The sequence below is a fragment of the Petaurus breviceps genome, unplaced genomic scaffold (assembly GCF_028583685.1).
Source record: "Petaurus breviceps papuanus isolate PSGF00001 unplaced genomic scaffold, PetGlider_PUasm1.0 90564, whole genome shotgun sequence".
Lineage (NCBI taxonomy): Eukaryota > Metazoa > Chordata > Mammalia > Diprotodontia > Petauridae > Petaurus > Petaurus breviceps.
Window position 1 is genome coordinate 700,421 of NW_027187275.1, and position 17,737 is coordinate 718,157.

The 17,737-nt window shown below is 41.5% G+C and overlaps 1 protein-coding gene across 1 annotated transcript in view; it reads left to right on the plus strand.

The window, feature by feature from the left end:
- The window catches only part of SLC44A3 (solute carrier family 44 member 3), a 106,296-nt gene that overhangs the window by 57,128 nt on the left and 31,431 nt on the right, over window positions 1-17,737 (plus strand). The window contains exons 10-11 of the mRNA XM_069063384.1: window positions 1,298-1,463; window positions 17,551-17,707. Coding sequence (XP_068919485.1) covers window positions 1,298-1,463; window positions 17,551-17,707 — 323 coding nt within the window. The remainder of the gene's footprint in view (window positions 1-1,297; window positions 1,464-17,550; window positions 17,708-17,737) is intronic.

Sequence of the window (17,737 nt, forward strand, 5' to 3'; positions counted from 1 at the left end):
GCAAGAGTGAAAAACAAGAAATTTTCAATTTACCTGGTACGAGGTAGGTACTTAATACATATTTATAGACTGGCTGAAGAAATTGATTCACCCAAGGTTTCCCAGCTACTAAGTAATGGTTCCCAAACCCAAACCCAATGAGGGGTAAGCCTTAAAAAAAAAAACAAAAAAAAAAACCGAGGGGTAAGCCTACATAAGTTCATCAATTTAGAAGTTTTGTTTCATAACTGCTAAATTAGAATAGTTACTTTAGCAAATGTTTATTAAAATGCACTTGAAAGTTTATCCATAATTTTTCATGATGCAGGTTCTAGAGTATGTTGGGTGGGTGTTTCGGCCATAATGATTCCCCAAACCCCACATTGTTCACACACACGCACAATACAACGTGCTTCTTATCTTAAATAGGTATGTTTCTTGACCACCCCAGTTCAATCCAGATCAAGAAGCACTTGTTAAGTTCCTGCTATGTACTGGGTACATAGTGAACAGTATTCTAGGCTTAGAGTCAGGAAGACTTGTGTTTACATCTCACCGAAGACACCTACTAGCTGTATAGCCAAGGGAAAAACATGTAGTGGGTTTATACCTCAGACACTTACTATCTGTATGGCAAGGAGAAACACATATAGTAGGTTCCCACCTCAGACACTTACTATCTGTATGACCAAGAGGGAAAATGTAATAGGTTCCATAAATCTGTACTTTGTAGGGAAAGGAATGTTAAAATGCATCTCAAGGAAACAGCCAGGACATTCAGTTGTGTGGAGTAGTAGATAGAGTGTTAGAGCCAGAAAGGCCTAGGTTGGAATCTTAACTCTGAAATTTAGTGCCCTGTAACACTTAATGCCTGTGTACCTCAGGCAGCTCTTTAGAACTCCTTAGGGTTGAAATCTTGCTTGATAAAAGGAGTTCCCACATTGGGATTTTCCTATCCTGATCACTTGTGCAAAGCAGTGGAAATTCAAAGACAAAAACAGTCCCTACCCTCAAGAAGTTTACTCTCTACTTGAGGTCTTAACTGATTGCTAAAGAATAATCCATGGGGGCAGCTAGGTGACGCAGTGAATAGAGCACTGGCACTGGAGTCAGGAGGACCTGAGTTCAAATCTGGACTTAAACACTTAACACTAACTAGCTGTGTAACCCTGGGCAAGTCACTTAGCCCTGCCTTCCCCCCTCCAAAAAAAAAAAAAAAAAGCAAGAATAATCCCTGAAGAATAAGCAGACATTGCCATTTTGGCGATGCTTGACATTGGGCAAGGTTGGTTGAAACATCATTTCTTTGACCCTGCAGGTACCGCAGAGGTGACAACAGGAGGACGTGTGGAATATAAACTTCTTTCTGGCATTAGATATATGTGGTGGTACCATTTGGTTGGCCTGATCTGGACTAGCGAATTTATCCTTGCCTGCCAACAAATGATCATAGCTGGGGCAGTGGTCACGTGCTATTTCAACCGGTAGGTACAGTTTCTCTTCTGTTCAGTAAGGCATCTAACTTTTATAATTTGAACCCTACTTAAAAATCATTAGACCTTGAAATTTACAGGGAGCCTGAGGTAGATGCCTTTGCAAAGTGAAAAAACAAGAGATTTTTTATTTACCTGGCACATAGTGGGTACTTAGTAAATATTTATAGACTGACTGAGACTTTCACCTCATGATGAAAATCTCAGAAGAAACCGTTTGGAATTGTGGGACCACACCAAGTTCAGTAGAGGCATGGGAGATAACAACTTCCCCTAAAGTTTTAAAAGCGCTTTGCTTTGGAGCCTCATGACAACCATCTGAGGTAATGCTTCCTGTGTCACTGTTCCCATTTTACAGAGGAGGAAGCCAAGGCTCGGAAACCGACCTAGAGTCATCTAGTCCACTAATCCGATAAACATTTATAAAGTGTCCCCTCTGTGCAAGGCACTGTGGTAAACGTTTCTTAAAGAGGACTTGCTATGTGCCAGACCACTGTATTAGATACTAAGGATACAAACACAAAATGAGAAATAGCCCCTGCCCTCAAGAAGCTTACATTCTAGGGACAATGACGGATACACAGTGAAAATAAAATAACATGAGGAAAAAGCGAGTTCTGTATTTGTATCTTCAGTGCTTAACAGTACCTGGAACACAGTAGACACTTAATAAATGCTTGTTTATTGATTAAATAAGATGTCAGTATGCTTTTAGATACTTTTCAAGCTCCATCTGGGTAGCTGACAAGTCAAACTAATAATATATTTTCTCTCTCGGGCTTCTTTTTTACTTTCTTATCTTGAAATATACAAGGAATCATCATCATAATAGTATTAATAATGATCATTTTGGCTCACCAGAAATGAATTCTGTAGCAATTTTTCACTTTTATATTCCACAACAGGGATTGATTAAGCCTGTACTTTGCTAGCTGCTGAAGGTTATATCTCAAGACAATTAAAACACTTGAGCTTGGGGGGTCTTGCTGTAAGAATCATACATCATGATTCATTTCCATAGCCATCCTTTGGTCAAACAATTCAGACTCTTAAGAGGTTTTTCTCTTTGACCTTGGCAGAGCCCTGACTCCTCTTTTTCTATTTGATGTTTCAAGGCCCATTCTTATCTCATGGTTTCAGGACTGGAAACTATCCCTGCCCATGTGTGGAGAGGCAGATTGTACCCATCCCAAGGATTTAATACGGTCAAAGCATATTCATCAGAGTCATTCACGTCATACAAGTTTCAAGAGTCCAAACAAACCAGGACATAGAGTCCCATGTTAAAGTCAACCAGTCATATTGGCTTTTGTTTTTTAATCCTTAGCTTGGGAAGGGTTCAACTGAGAGCCACATGGATGATGAAAGGCCTGGGAAATAAAATCTCCAGGAGAGATGAAAGGAACCAGGATTATTCAGCCTAGGGAGGAGAAGCTTGAGGAGTGACTTCATAATGGTCTTTGTATGAAGAATGGCAGCCAGCTGTCCTGGCTCTGCTGAAGACCAAATATGAGGAAATGTGTTTTAACCTAAGCCCCTCATGGCATAGCTTAAATTTGGGAAGAGTTTCTTGACAGTTCAAATAGCTAGTGTATTACCAAGAAAAGTTGTACAATTTTCTCTTATGGAATTCTTTAACAGCTGGAGAGACACCCATTCATTGGGTGGGGGAAATGGAGCTAATTTTAATTTTGGGCTTATTTAAAGCCAGAGCGATAGACTGGATAACTTCCTCAGGGCTTTCCAAACCCTAAAATAGATATTCATTCATTTATTCAACAGGCATTTAGTAAATGTCTTTCATGTCAAGCTCTGTGGATAGTGCTGGAGAAACAGAGACAGAAAAGGAAATAATCTTTGCCCTGAAAGAGCTTTTATTCCATTTGGGGGAAATGTGCATACTTATGTAAACATTACATAAGTAAAAGGAGCATATATAGAGGGGAGAGTGATGAACTTGCCCAGGGAAATCCTAGGTTCAAGTACAGCCTGTAACATTCACTAACTATGTGGCCACCGCCAAGTCCCTGATGCCAACAGAGAACAGGGCTGTGTGTTAGTTGTTCCTCACTTGTCCTGGGGCCAAACTGTCTTCTCTTTTGATATTTATTTCCTTGATGACATCTTTTATCCTGGTTCTTCTTCAAAGCTCTTTGTTTGTTAGGGGCTCATACCTACTGTGTGACCCTCTGTTATTCTCTAACTGAGGGTATTTTTAATTCTTTGCACACTATCATGTTACATGATTGACAGGCATAAAACAATACTAGTATGATATTGGTATTTACAAAATGGATCTTTATTTTTGAGAGAAGTTTGGAGTCACTTACGGAGCTTCGTAATTTTTCAAAGGCAACCCAATCCATTCTCCTGGCATGCTAAGTGATGCAGTGGATAGAAATGTTGTGCCTGGAGTCAAGAAGACCTAAGTTTGGGGCAGCTAGGTGGTGTAGTGAATAGAACACTGATCCTGGAGTCAGAAGGACTTCAGTTCAAATCTGGTCTCAGACATTTGACACACTTACTAGCCGTGTGACCTTGGGCAAGTCACTTAACACCAATTTCCCTGCCCTCCTCCCTCCAAAAAGCAAAAGCAAAAAAAAAGACCTGAGTTCAAAGTCAGCCTCATATACTTACTAATAATTCAACTCTGGGTAAATCACTTAACCTCTGTCTGCCTCAATTCCTTTAACTACAAAATGAGGCTGATAATAGCACCCACCTCCCATGTTTGTTGTGAGGATCAAATAACATAACATTTGTAAAGTGCTTAGCACAGTGCCCAGACCCAGGATAAAGAATTAAAGAGGTGGAGGAGAAAGGAAGTAGGGGCCGGGAAGAAAGAACCCACCTTGCTTAATAAATGCACATTCTTTCTTCCTGGCCCCTACTTCCTTTCTCCTCCATCTCTTTAATTCTGGGCCCCCTTATTGTCCATTTGCAATGTTTGTCCCTGCTGATAAGCAAGCTCCACGAGCTGTCCATCAGTTACATGTGAACAATAGGCATTCTTCATCCATTTGGCATTTATGGTATGCCTAGTTAGTTTAACCTAATCATCCACACAGAGTTTATTAGTAGGGTCTATGTTTTTATAACTATTCTACCAATCCAGATTGAAAGAATATTTTGGCACCTCACCCAATGACTTGTATCAGTATTGCTATTCTCTAGAGCTGCCCTCATTGACCCACAGTGTGATCTGTCAGGTGATTTTAGTGCCCAGGGGAAGGAGCATGAGTGTGATCAAGGCTAGGAGAGAATCAAAGGACGCAGGTGGATTTGTCAAGGCAGAGCAGTACCTCTGTCATGGTACCTCCATGTCATGAAGTCAATGGAATTTTGTCCATTATTTGTCCAGTATTTCCTTTTTTGTTTTTGTTTTTCAGAAAATGTCAGGAGATTTAGGTATAAGGAAAAAAAGCCTTCAAATTAAAATGAAATCCTTTACCTTGGGAGGTAGTGGATTTCTTATCACCAGTGCTTTTCAAGCAGAGGCAGGTGACTTTTTTGTTGAGAACCTTTTAAAGGAGAAGTCAGTTTAGGTAAGGTTTGGTCCTAGATCAAAGATGTCAGACATGGGTGTGCAGGCGGCATGTGGCCTACGAACCTGATAAAATGTAATTAGGAAATATTTAACGAAATAAAAATGCAAACACAGATAACGTTACATTTTAAAAACTTAAGTCAGTATGCAGTGCATGGGGATCCTTTATGCATGGTTTAGTAGCCTCAGTTTCTATGTGAGTTTGAGGCCCGAAGATCCTTCTAAATCTGAGATACTGTGAGTAATTTCAGGGTGGTCAATTATCTGCCACCCATCTCACTCCTGAACATTTTTCCTTCTGGGTAACGCCAAAGGCAACTCCCCCACTCTTTAAAAGCTAGGTGGCACAGTGAATAGAGCACCGGCCCTGGAGTCAGGAGGACCTGAGTTCAAATCCAGCCTCCGACACTTAACACAAAAACTAGCCAAGTGACCTTGGGCAAGTCACAACCCCAATTGCCCTCCAAAAAGATAAAAATGTACCTAAAGATTTTTCTTAATCCCTTTTGGTTTTGTATCACAATCACTTGTGGAACTACCAGTCCTTCTCATTTCCCAAATGAACCCTCCCTTATAACAAAGAAAAACAATTCAACAAAAGTTAGTGAAACAATGGCCAAGATTAATAATGTGTAGGCCACTCTACTCTTATAGTCCAGTCATCCAAGAATACTGCCATATTCTTCACCTCTGCACATATACAAATCGAGTTACATCCCTGCTGACTGGTAACAGTTGGAAGTATTCACAGAAGAACGGCTAGTGAGAATTGAGGCCAGGGAGACCAACGGTAGGTAAGCTTATTTTTGGGGGAATTGAAATAATAAAAGTCCCAGTCACCCTAAGGATCTGAAAGGACTAGCAAGCATCTCATTAACCCCAGCAGACTCCCTGGAGGCGCAGGTAGATAGGTGCTAAGTAACAGCCCTATTACACGGTTATAGAAACTGAAGGATATATATATAGAGAAAGAGATCATATTTCCATGTCCTTCCCAATACAGCTGGTCTTATGAATAGACAGGTCCAGTGACTAGTCAGTAGTCACTAACTAGTAATAATATAGTCACATTATGTGATGTCCTTTTGCCTAAGGCAAGTACCTGCAACCAGGAGATCAAACTGTACTGGGATATCTCTAAGCTTCACCTGCCTGGTAAGTCTTCCCTCTGGTTTTCCAGTGTGGGGAGGCATTGTAAAGGACAGCATCACTATATGCTCTTACCCGCTCTGTTTCTTCTCCATTGAGATGCTTGTTACCAATTCAGAACAGAGACACTGTTGTCAAAGGTGCTCCTATGACAAGGGGCTTTGCAAGTCTCCCCTCTGCACTCTGGGGTGGTATTTCCAGAAATGATTGTGATATAAAAAATCCCTTATATGTGTTTTTAAAGAGTTGGGGAGTTAACCTCTGGTGTTACTCTGAAGGAAGAATACTTGGGAGTGAGACAGGTGGTAGACACTGGGGGTTGGGCCACGCTGAAATTACTCAGAATCACAGAGCTAAAAGGACCCTCTAGCTACCAACTATTGCATCTCCAGTCATCTTGATTTTTGTCTCGCAACTGGACTTCAGTGGCACTGGAAGAAAGAGTGAGGCTGATGACTTTGTGTAGATCTGCTTCATTTAAATCCAGTTCACACAAGTCAAGACATCACAGTTGTCACTGGCCCTCTTTGAGAACTAAGGACAAACAGCATTTGGAGAAATTAAGAAATTGTGTCTCCCTCCCCTTACAAATAGGCCAGGAATTCCTGACCTAAGGCTTTGGTTCCATTTAAAAATGTAAATACCCATCAGCCTTTCATGAAGAACTGGTCATGTCAGGCTGACTTTATGTTCTTTTTTGACAGGGCTACTAAACTGGTTGATCAGGAGGATAGTGTAAATCGGGAATTAAAAAGTATTTTTTGTGTCACAGACCCCTTTGACAGTCTGGTGAAGCATATACCCCTCCCAATAGTGTTTTAAAATGCACGAAATATAATACATGGGATTAGAAGGGAAATAAATTATATTGAAATCATTGAAAAAAAATTAAAAACAAATTCAAGGATCCCAGGCTAAGAACCCCTGCTGTAAATTCAGTCAAATAGTCAATAACTATTTATTAAGCACCTGCGATACACCAAGCTCTGGGGATACAAAGAAAGGCAATGTCCCTGTCTTTAAGAATATTACTGTTTGCCTAGATCTTAGCAAAGCATCTGACAAGAAGATCTCATATTGTTCTTGCATGGAAGATGAAAATACCTGATTAGTCAGTGGTGAATGTAGAAGGACAAATGACCTGATCTTGCAAAAAGGGAAGAGAATGGAATCTTCAAACTACAGGCCCATGAGCTTTACTCAGGCAAATCCTTGGAATCAGGCAAAGAATCTACAAGCAGTTTTATTAAGGCACTGAGATGTGTGGTGGAAACACAAAGACAAAAAGTGGAACAGCCCCTGCCTTTAAGGAGGATTTTTTGGAAAAGACATAACTGCATAAATAACATCTGGAAAAGACATAACTGCATAAATAAATGCAAAGTATACACCCAGAAAATAAAAGGTGGTTGGTGAGGAGAGGGAGGAGGGAGACACTAGCAGCAGAGGGAGCTGGAGAAGGCCTTGGAAGCAGAAGGAAGGAAGAAGTGCCTTCTGGGTAAATCGAACAAAGAAAGGCAAAGAAATGAAAGATAATGCTGGGTGTGAGGCACAGCAAGAAAGCCAGCCTGCCAGGATGGCAGAGTAAATGAAGAAAAGCAGTGTGTAGTAGGTCTGGAAAGACAGACTGGAGTCAGAATATAAACGATTTTCAGTCCCAAACACAGGACTTTGTGTTCTGCACTAGAGGCAAGATGCTCTTCTTGTGAGCTGGGGCATGATACCCCCAGCCCTGCGCTTTTGACAATATTCCTTTGGCAGCTGTATGTAGAAGACGGATTGGAGAAAGAAGAGACCAGTCAGCTAGGTTCTTGGTAGTGAGACACGGGAGCTTAGAAGAGAGGTAGCATTGAATAGATAAATCTGGAACTTATTTTTGCAGTTAAAATCATTGAACCATTGAAAACCGATGAGATTACTGAGAAAAAGAGAGAAGAGGGCAGAGTCTTGGGACAGAGCCTTGGGATGTACCCACAGTTAAGGGCAGATAATAATCTAGCAGGGAAGACTGAGAAGACTGAGAAGTAGTGGTCACACAGGTAAGCGGAGAAACAACATAGAACAGCGTGGGGAAAACCCAGAGATGAGAGATTAGGTAGAGAAAAGGTAGTCAACAGCGTCACTGGCTGTAGAGAGTTCAAGGAAAGGCCATTGGATTTGGCAATTAATAGGTCACTGGTAACTTTAGAGATCAAGTGAGTTCAAAGGCCAGATTGCAAAAGATTTGAAGAAAGTGAGAAGAGATTAGGGGAGTATAGGAGTAGAACAGTTTTTCTCCCACTAGGAGTTTGTGAAAGGAAAGAAATAGAGAGCAGTAGCTTGAGCAGCTGGAAGGTTCAAATAAAGATTGTTGACGTGTAGGGGAAATTTGGGCATGTGTATAGACAGCAGGGAAATCAGGAGATTGAGAGCGTGCTGAAGGGCATGGTTGTGGAGGTAATTGCCAGGGTCTTCAAGAGACTGGAGAAGGTAAGGTCAAGGGTATGAATAAAGGGGCTGACTTTGGTGAGGAGATGGACCTCTACTTTGTCAGATATGACTTCTTCCAACATTATTCAGCATCATGTGAGCAGGAACAGAAAGAGGCAGATTTAGTGATAAAGCTGAACTGGTTATCAATAGAGTCAAGATTAGGGAATGAGGAAAGTAAAGCTAGAGGGGGAATGATCTACTGAGGAGGGAGGAGGTCAAAGTGAGGACAAAGAATGAGTAAAAAGCATGTATAGGGAGCAAGGAAATGATTGGAGGTTATCATTAAATAAAGGAACTTCAGAATACTTGGGTCATAGAAGTGGAACAGTTGTGGATAATAGTGAGATCAAGAAGTATGGCCGTGTGTGTGGTTGAAGAGTAACAAGGTTATAGGCCATCTGAGTTGAGATTGATGAAACAGAAGGCTGAGGTATTTGAATAAACATAGATGTACATGTTGAAGCCCCCAAGTTAAAAGGCAGGGGTTAGGAAAAAGAAAACAGATAATGAACGAACTCTTTGAAAAAAGAGAAAGAGGGCCAATAAATAATTACCAGAAAGATCTAGTTTGGATGATAAATTTGGATAGAGTAAATCTCAAAGGAAGAGAGGTTGCTGGTTGATGACAAGGAAAGGAGGATCCAGAGGGCTTTGGGGAAAAAGGAATATGTCTACTTCTCTTCTAGACCAGTGTGTTATGGAACATGAGAGTATGGCCAAGGAGGTGAAGGATCTTTTGGGAGAGTGCAGGTCTCTATGAATGTCGAAATGTAGAAGAAACACAAGAGGAAGATGTCTGAAAGGAATAGAACAAGTACTACAGAGGACATAGTCTAAGGGACAGCCAGAGTTGGATAGAGATTTGAGCAGAATGGGGCAGAGGTAGATGGAGATAATAGAATGGTAAGTGGTGATGGAAGACAGCTAGGGACACTGCCTCACCGAGAACTAGAGTTGGACAAGGGTTCCCAACATCAAAGGTCCCGTGAATGCCAGAAGTATGCTTTCAAATACTAGGAAAGAAGAAAAATTGGATCTAGTGTTAATAGCCTTTCCTATAGATGAGGTCCTGGAAACAATGATCTGATAGATGAGTCTTTTGACCTAGACTGGGTTCTAGTAAAATTTTTGGATGTCTTTTATAAAAGAAATGGTTAATAGACATTTGGAAAAGGAAGTGATAATCATAGTGAATTAACCTGTCTTCATCAAGAATAGTTTATGTGAGATTCACTTTATTTCTCTTCTTCATGTGGTTACTAAAATAATGAATCAGGGCAATTCAGTAGTTATTGTTCATCTAGAGCTTGGCAAAGCATTTGATAAAATCTCTCATGCTGTTCTTGGGGGAAAGATGGGAAGAAATGAAAAGAAGTGGATTAGTTAAAGGTGAGATCCAATTTGCTAGATTTGGAAGTAACTGAATAGCTAGATCCAAAGATGAATCACTAATGGTTTGATGTCAGCTTAGAAGGAGGTCACCAGTGTAATGGCCCAAGCACCTATACTTGGCCCTGGGCTATTTAACATTTTTTTTTATCAGTGATTTGGATAAAGAGGTAGGTGCCAACCTTGACAAATTAGCAATGACGCAAAGGAAGGATAGGTAACACACTGAATGACAGAGTTGGGATTCAAAACAGATCTCGGCTGCCTAGTAGCTATGGCTAAATATACTAAGATAAAATTTCATAGGCATATATTTGAGCTAAAAAGTAAAAAAGAAACCTTCCCAGGTTTCAAGATGGGAGAGGCATGACTATAAGCAGTTTGTCTAAGAAAGATCTAGGAGTTTCAGAGGACTGCAAAGTCAATGTGAGTCAACAGAATTATATAACAACTCCCACAACTTATGTGGTTTTAGGCTGAGTTGAGAGTCAGAGTTTCCAGGAATAAGAAGATGATAACCATTACTGTGTTCTGTTCTTATCAGACCATATTTGAAGAACTGTCTCCAGTTCCAGGGGCCACATTTTAGGAAGGGCGCTTATAAGCTAGAGATCAATTAAAGGAGATAAATGTCAAGATGAACAGCTGTGAGCCCATGCCATGTAAGGATCTGCTGAAGGAACTAGAGATATTTAGCCCAGAGAAGAAATTTGGGAGAATGGAAGAAGTGAGGCATATATGACATCTGTCTTAAATATTTGAAGGGCTGTCTCCTGGAAAAGGGATTAGATTTTGACCCCAGAGGAGATAAGCAGGAAAAACAGATGAAAGTTACAAAGAGGCAAATTGATTTAAGGAAAAATATCCCAACAAATTATCCAGAAAGGGAGTGGTTTGCTTCAGGAGGTAAAGGGTTGGTTATTGGCAGTCTTCAAGCTCAGTCCAGATGACTACCCATTAAGTATGCTATAGTCAATCAATGTACATTTATTAAGTTCTTACTGTGTACCAAGCATTCAAAGAAAGGTAAAAAGCATTCCCTCCTCTCATAATAAAGATTCTTTTAGGCATATGAGTTGCCAGTCAACAAGCATTTACTAAGTGCTGTCTGTGTACTAGACACTGTGCTAAGTGCTGGTTAGGCTAGGTAGCCAGTGAAGTCCTCAACTCTGAAATCTTATAATTAATTTAAGCTTTAGACATTTTTACTTCACTGTGAATTAAACTTATTAAATCCTTTACTGAGAATAGGTTTTGATAGGTGGGATGGAGGGGCAAAGGTGAAGGCCCTGGGTTTGTGAGGTTTATCAGTCAATCAACAAGCATTTTAAAACTACTTGCTATATAATGAACTCTGTTTGATACTAGGAATAAAAAGTAAAACAGTCCCTGCCCTCAAGGAGCTTATCTTCTTCCAGGAATACACAACATGTTTATAGACTGTTGTGATAGCCTTCTGGTTCTTCTCCCTGCCTCAGGTCTCTCACTATTCCAGCCCATTCTCTACTCAGCTATTAAATTAATCTTCCTAAAATAAAAGTCTGACCATCTCAAACTGCTGCCCCCATTCCATCAACTCCATTGGCTCCCTATTGCCTCCAGGATCAAATATAAAATTCTCTTTTGGCTTTTAAAGCCCATAACCTGGCCCCTTCCTACCTTCCCATCCCCAGCCCCACCTTCCATGTTCTTTGTTCTAATGCCTCTGGGCTCTGAGCACAGTCACTGCCTGTGCCCAATACCTGGGACTTTCTCCCTCCTTGTCTCTGCCTCTTAGCTTCCCTGGCTTCCTTCAAGTCTCACTTTCTACCAGAAGCCTTTCCTCAGCCTCTTTAATCTTAGTTCCTTCCCTTTGTTGACTATCCCCAGTTTATCCTGTATAAAGTTTGTTGGGGGATAGTGTTTTGAATGTTGTCCCTTCCATGGACTGTGAGGTCCACAAGAGAAAGGACTGTTTTTTTGTCTCTCCTTGTATCCTCCGGTCTGAGCATGGTGCCTGGTACATAGTAGGTAGCCTGTTAACTTGACTTGAGTAAATATAACATCTATGCAACATAAACAGGCAGTGATTTAGGGAGGGGAGACAACACCATGGGGAATCACGAAAGACTCCTTTGAAGGAAGTGATGCTTGGGCTTCTCCCTTAAAAGAGTTAAAGATGCCTAGAGATGGAGGTTGAGAAGGGAGAGTTCCAGGGACAGGGCACGAGGAGAGACTGGTCAGAAGCATGAAGCTGGGAGACAGAATACTGTATGTGTAGCTGGCATGGAAGGTGCATGAGAAGGAAGAAGGTTTCGATAACCCGGAAATATAGGCGAAGGAAATATAGATGAGGGGCTTTATGTGTCAGACAGAGAAGTTTGTATTCGATCCTAATTATTGAGAAAACGAACGGTCTCAAGCATTGCCATGCCCTTTCTAGTAGCATTTGTAATATTAACTTGAATATCATTCCCTAAGGAAAAGACACGAAGGAGTTCGGGATACCTGTGGAAGAAGGGATGGCAAAATGAACCTCAGTGGCTGGGCTCTGGCATCCTAGCAGGATGGCCAAATGGAATGAAGTTGGACGTGCTAGATGTAGAGGGTTGAGGCTTGGTTCCACTTAGCCTCCAACAGTCAACATCCAGGGGATCTCTGCCCCAGAGCTGAGAATGAGGGGGAGGAGGGGCTGAAGGGGATAGGGGGAAGGACAGCATCTCTGAGGAGTCAGAGGGTATCTGCTGCTGCTGCTGGAGAGGGGGCCTAGGGCCTGCTAGGAACAGAGAGTTAAAGAGTCTCAGAGAAGTAAGAGTAATTTGTCCAAAGTCACTTAGGCACCCTTAGGAGAACCAGGATTTAAACCCAGTCTTCTGCCTCTAAATTCAGTGTCTCTTCCACCACACTAAATGCTGCCTCAGGGACAGACGTTCATGGTAAGTTGAGTTCAGCCATCACTAAGCAGATGGAAAGAGGGCTGAATTATTCATTTGCCAGCGAAGAATTCTTTGGCCAGCTGTAAAGAAATCAGACTTTGCTCCTCTGTGTCCGCTAAGCATGGTTAATATTTTAATTCAATGTTCTTAGTACTTCTCCCCTAGCCTTGGTGGGAGGAACTCGTTGGCAGGGACTCTGATGAGGTCGCCCTGAACTAGCATCCTATAATTTAGCCATGGAATTTCCCAAACCACCCTGTCCATAACCAGCCTCGTAAAGGGGTTTGGGGTGGGCTTCACCCTCCCCTGCTGACTCCTGGCAGCTTTGCCTTTGGATCGTAGCATACAAGCATGGAACTTGTATGATCACACACAAAAATAGCGTTTGAAGGGACATTAAAGTCATGCCCCTTATTGTACTAAAGAGGAGGATAAGAAGCACTAGTGGCTAGTAGGGAGCAGCTCTAGGGTTGGAATCTGGATCTGAACCCAGTTCACTACACCCCAGGGTCTTCAATGACAACTGCAGTGTTAAGTGGGATGTGCTGTGTGATAGGGAAGCGGGCGTTGGAGATTTATATATTCTAGACTGATAGATGTGCTCTAGCACAGAAAGTCCTGTTACATGTTATTATATATTGTATTATAAATTATCATTATTATTTTATCATGGCAGACCCACCCTGTGGGTCAGACCCCTTGTTTCATGTATGTAGTGATATGTGAGTACCGATCACTCACTACTCTATGCCAGGCCTGTAATAGAGATGTTATCCTTGATCCCTGGACACCAAATCAATCCATCAATAACCATTTACTAAGTGCCTTCCTCTGTACCAAGCACTGTACTAAGCACTGGGCGCTAGAATAATGATGTAACTCAGCTGTATGTATGTTGTCTAAATGAGAGAGGAAACTCTTTTCTCCTCTCCCAAACATTTACCCGCCCCCTGAAAAAAAAACAGGCATAAATAAAAGAGAAAATAAGTTAATTTATTCCTGCAAGATGTTCTCTTCTGTAATTTAGTGAGGGATAGGAGAGTAAGTGGGAGAGGGACTGGGAAAGTGTCCAAACCTCTGATTTCATCTGGAGTGAGGAGAGTGGGAAAAATGCTGACTTTAAAGTAATGAGAGGACTTGGGAGGGATGGGAATAATAGAATGGGAAGTGGGGACCAGGCAGGGTGCAGGGGACTGGGGACGGGGGTGTTTAGGCAGCCAAAGATCCTTCCTCACTGGGATTGAGGGGAGTAGTGATGGGAGTTTGGTAACCATGGGACAGGGATGTGTAGGGCCTTTGGACAAGGGATCCCATCATTTAAACAGTCATTGCTCTCAAAGAGATTACATTCTAATGAAGGAGATAGCATATGTGTGATACTTATATAATTACGTAGTTATGGGGTGGCTAGGTGGTGCAGTGAATAGAGCACCAGTCCTGGAATCAGGAAGACCTGAGTTCAAATCCGGCCTCAGACAGGTAACACAAAAACTAGCTGTGTGACCTTGGGTAAGTCACTTAACTCCAATTGCCTCCCAAAAGCAAAATAATAATAATTACATAGTTATGTATCTATTGTATATAATACACATTGTATATATTATACATATTTATATGTATAATATATGTTCTTTGTTATATAGACTATATATATGGTCTCCTCCATTAGAATGTAAACTGAGGGCAAGGATTATATATATTGTGTATGTATGCATATATGTATAGCATGTAATATACCCTATTATATATTCTTATAGAAAGAAGGAAAGGAAGGAAGGAAGGAAGGAAAAGTTAAATATATTGTCTCCTCCTTTAGAATGTAAGTTCTTTGTGGTAGGGACTGTTTTTATTTCTGCCTCCAAAGTTTCTATATAACATATACATATGTATGTATATGTCTATATGTGCACACATGTATGTAAATGTACATGCAAATACATACAAAATAGATGGAAGATAGACTTAGAAGGAAGGGCACCAGCATCTGTGTGTGACCAGGAAAGGCCTCCTGGAGGTGGCGGCACTTGTGCCGAGTCTTGACAGAAGCCAAGGATTCTCAGAGGTAACAGGGATGAAGGATTATGTTCTAGCCAGAGTAAGCAGCCAGGGCAAAGCTGTGTAGATAGGAGATAAAATGTCATGTGTGGGATCCAGAACAGCTGTATCTTAGAGTGAGTAGAAGGGAATAATGTATAGGAAGACTGGAAAGGTAGAAAGATGCCAGATGAGTTTGAGAATAGATACCAGTCTGTTTCTGGCATCTACTGGATGGGGTTTTCATGCCAAAGAGCATCCTATACAGACTAAATCACAGGTCTTATCCTCTAAGAAGAAAAAAAAAATCCTGGTCTCACCAGATGATGTATATTTGTGATAAAGATGCATTTCTTAAAGCCCTGGGACTTTTCTGCCTCTTTCCCTCACATGCCCCCAGAACAAGCTGTGAAGTTAGAATGCCCATTTTCAGGGCTTTCTTAGCCATCAGCTTACATTGCAGTGTAGAAGAACCTAGTAGTGAGTCCACAGGGCTTTGCTTGGCAGGAGTGAAAGAACTGTTCACAAAGGGCCCTGTCTTTCCCGTGAATATGTCTATCACTCTCAGTGGTGTGGTGTCGGTGGGAACAGAGTGGTGGGGCTGAATAGAGGGGCGTAGGGTTCAGGGAGGGCAAAGGTTGATACCCATTCTGCTCTTTTTTTTTCTTCCTGCCTGTGACGCTGGCCCAGGGACATTCTTGGGAGCTGTGTCATGGCCCTTTCTGTAAATGATTCACATGAAAGTGACCTTTTAAAGAGAAAACAGCAATAACCACCAAAAAAAAAAAAAAACCCAACAACAACCACCACTTACTTTCAGGAGTCTCCTATCCCAGGGCTATTTGGAAGGGCCTGCATCGGAGAGTGTGGTTGTTTGGGCTGCCTTCAGCCAACCAAAATGCATTTCATTCGCAGAGGGTTATTGTTTGGCTGCTGAAATCCAATCGCCAAAATCCTACACAACCGTGTTTGCTCTGGTTTCATTCCCACGTGCAAAATCAGTCCTTTGAGGTCATTGATTAGGGATCCTGATAAACTTCTGAAGCAGGAATGAAGTTAAGTTCAGTGACAGGAGTTCAGGAGCAAAAAAGAAAGAAAGAAACTGGCCGGGGCGGGGTATTTGCTTACCTCAACTCTTCAGGCTTTTTCTGTTCTTATCTCCATTGATCTCCATTGACATTATTGAATACAACCAAAAGAGCATTGGTTTTTTTTGTTTTTGTTTTCATCCTGGCCTGTGATTTCATTGGTTTAGGGAACTCCTACCATTGAAGAAGGGCAACCCTTATTCATCTTATAAGTCTTCTAGGGAGCACTGAAAGTTTAATTAATTTGCCCAGGATCAATTAGGTGACTCAGTGGATTAGCAGTGGGCCTGAAGTCAGGAAGACCTGAGTTCAAATTTACCCTTACATGCTTTCTAGCTGTGTGACCTGGGGCTCTCTTTGCATGACTTTCTCAGCTGTAAAATGGGGATAATGATAGCACTCACCTTGCAAGAATATTGTGAGGATCAAATGAAATAATATTTGTAAACCATCTAGCACTTAGTAGGTGCTATATAAATGCTTATTTCCTTTTCCACAGTCACACAACTCATATGTGGAAGAAGCAGGAATTGAATCCAGGTCTTAGGATGATAGAATTTTAGATTTACAATTGGAAGGAATCTCAGGGATCATCTCTAATGGTTCTTGACCTAGGACCCCTGAATTTTGTTTGTTTGTGTTGATGATTATTTTAGCACAGTCAGTTTCCTTTGGAATCCCGTATGTTTAATTTTAATGCATCTAAAAACATTGTTGTGAGAAGGGGTCCTCCATGCCACAAAAAAGAGGTGGGGTGGCTAGGTGTCTCAGTGAATAGAGCACCAGCCTTGGAGTCAGGAGGACCTGAGTTCAAATCCAGCTTCACACACTTAACACTAGTCATGTGACCTTGGGCAAGTCATTTAACTCCAATTGCCCTGCCCTACCCCCTCCAAAAGGAAAAAAAGGCTAAGAATTCCTGGTCTAGTTCAGCCCTTTTTGATTTGCAACTTATAGCTAAAGAAACTGAGATGCAGAGAGCCCAAGTGACTTGCCCAAAGTCACACAGATAGTGAGCCTCAGAGCTGAGATGCAAAGCCATGTCTTCTGATCTTTCCATTGTACCACACTGCCTGACTCCAGAGCTGGCTCCAGAACCAATTTCCTACATAACCTCTATCCACATGATCTGTTAGTAAGAAATTCAGTAGGGGGCAGCTAAGTGGTGCCATCAATAGAGCATCGGCCCTGAAGTCAGGAGGACCTGAATTCAAATCCGACCTCAGATAATTAACACTTACTAGTTGTGTGACCTTGGGCAAGTCACTTAACCCCAATTGCCCCTCCCAAAAAAAAAAAAAGAAAAAATTCAGTGAGCCCAAATAACTGCTTAAATTCAGTGAACAACAAAATACCTGATGGCTCTTACTTCTCTATTTCATAAGATTGAGAGTCCTCTTGCTGAGCTAAAACACAGAGATGTTATGGGGTAGCTGGATCATTGCCTTTTTGAATGCTTTCTTTTTTTTTCCTTCCCCTCATAGAAATAAAAGTGACCCTCCTCAGCACCCCATCCTTTCATCCCTGGTCACTCTTTTTAACTATCATCAAGGAACGGTTGTAAAAGGGTCCTTTCTAATCACCATGGTGAGGATTCCGAGAACTGTTTTCACATATCTCTCTAACACCCTGAAAGAAAAGGTAAGTGAATTATACCATTCCCCCCCCCCC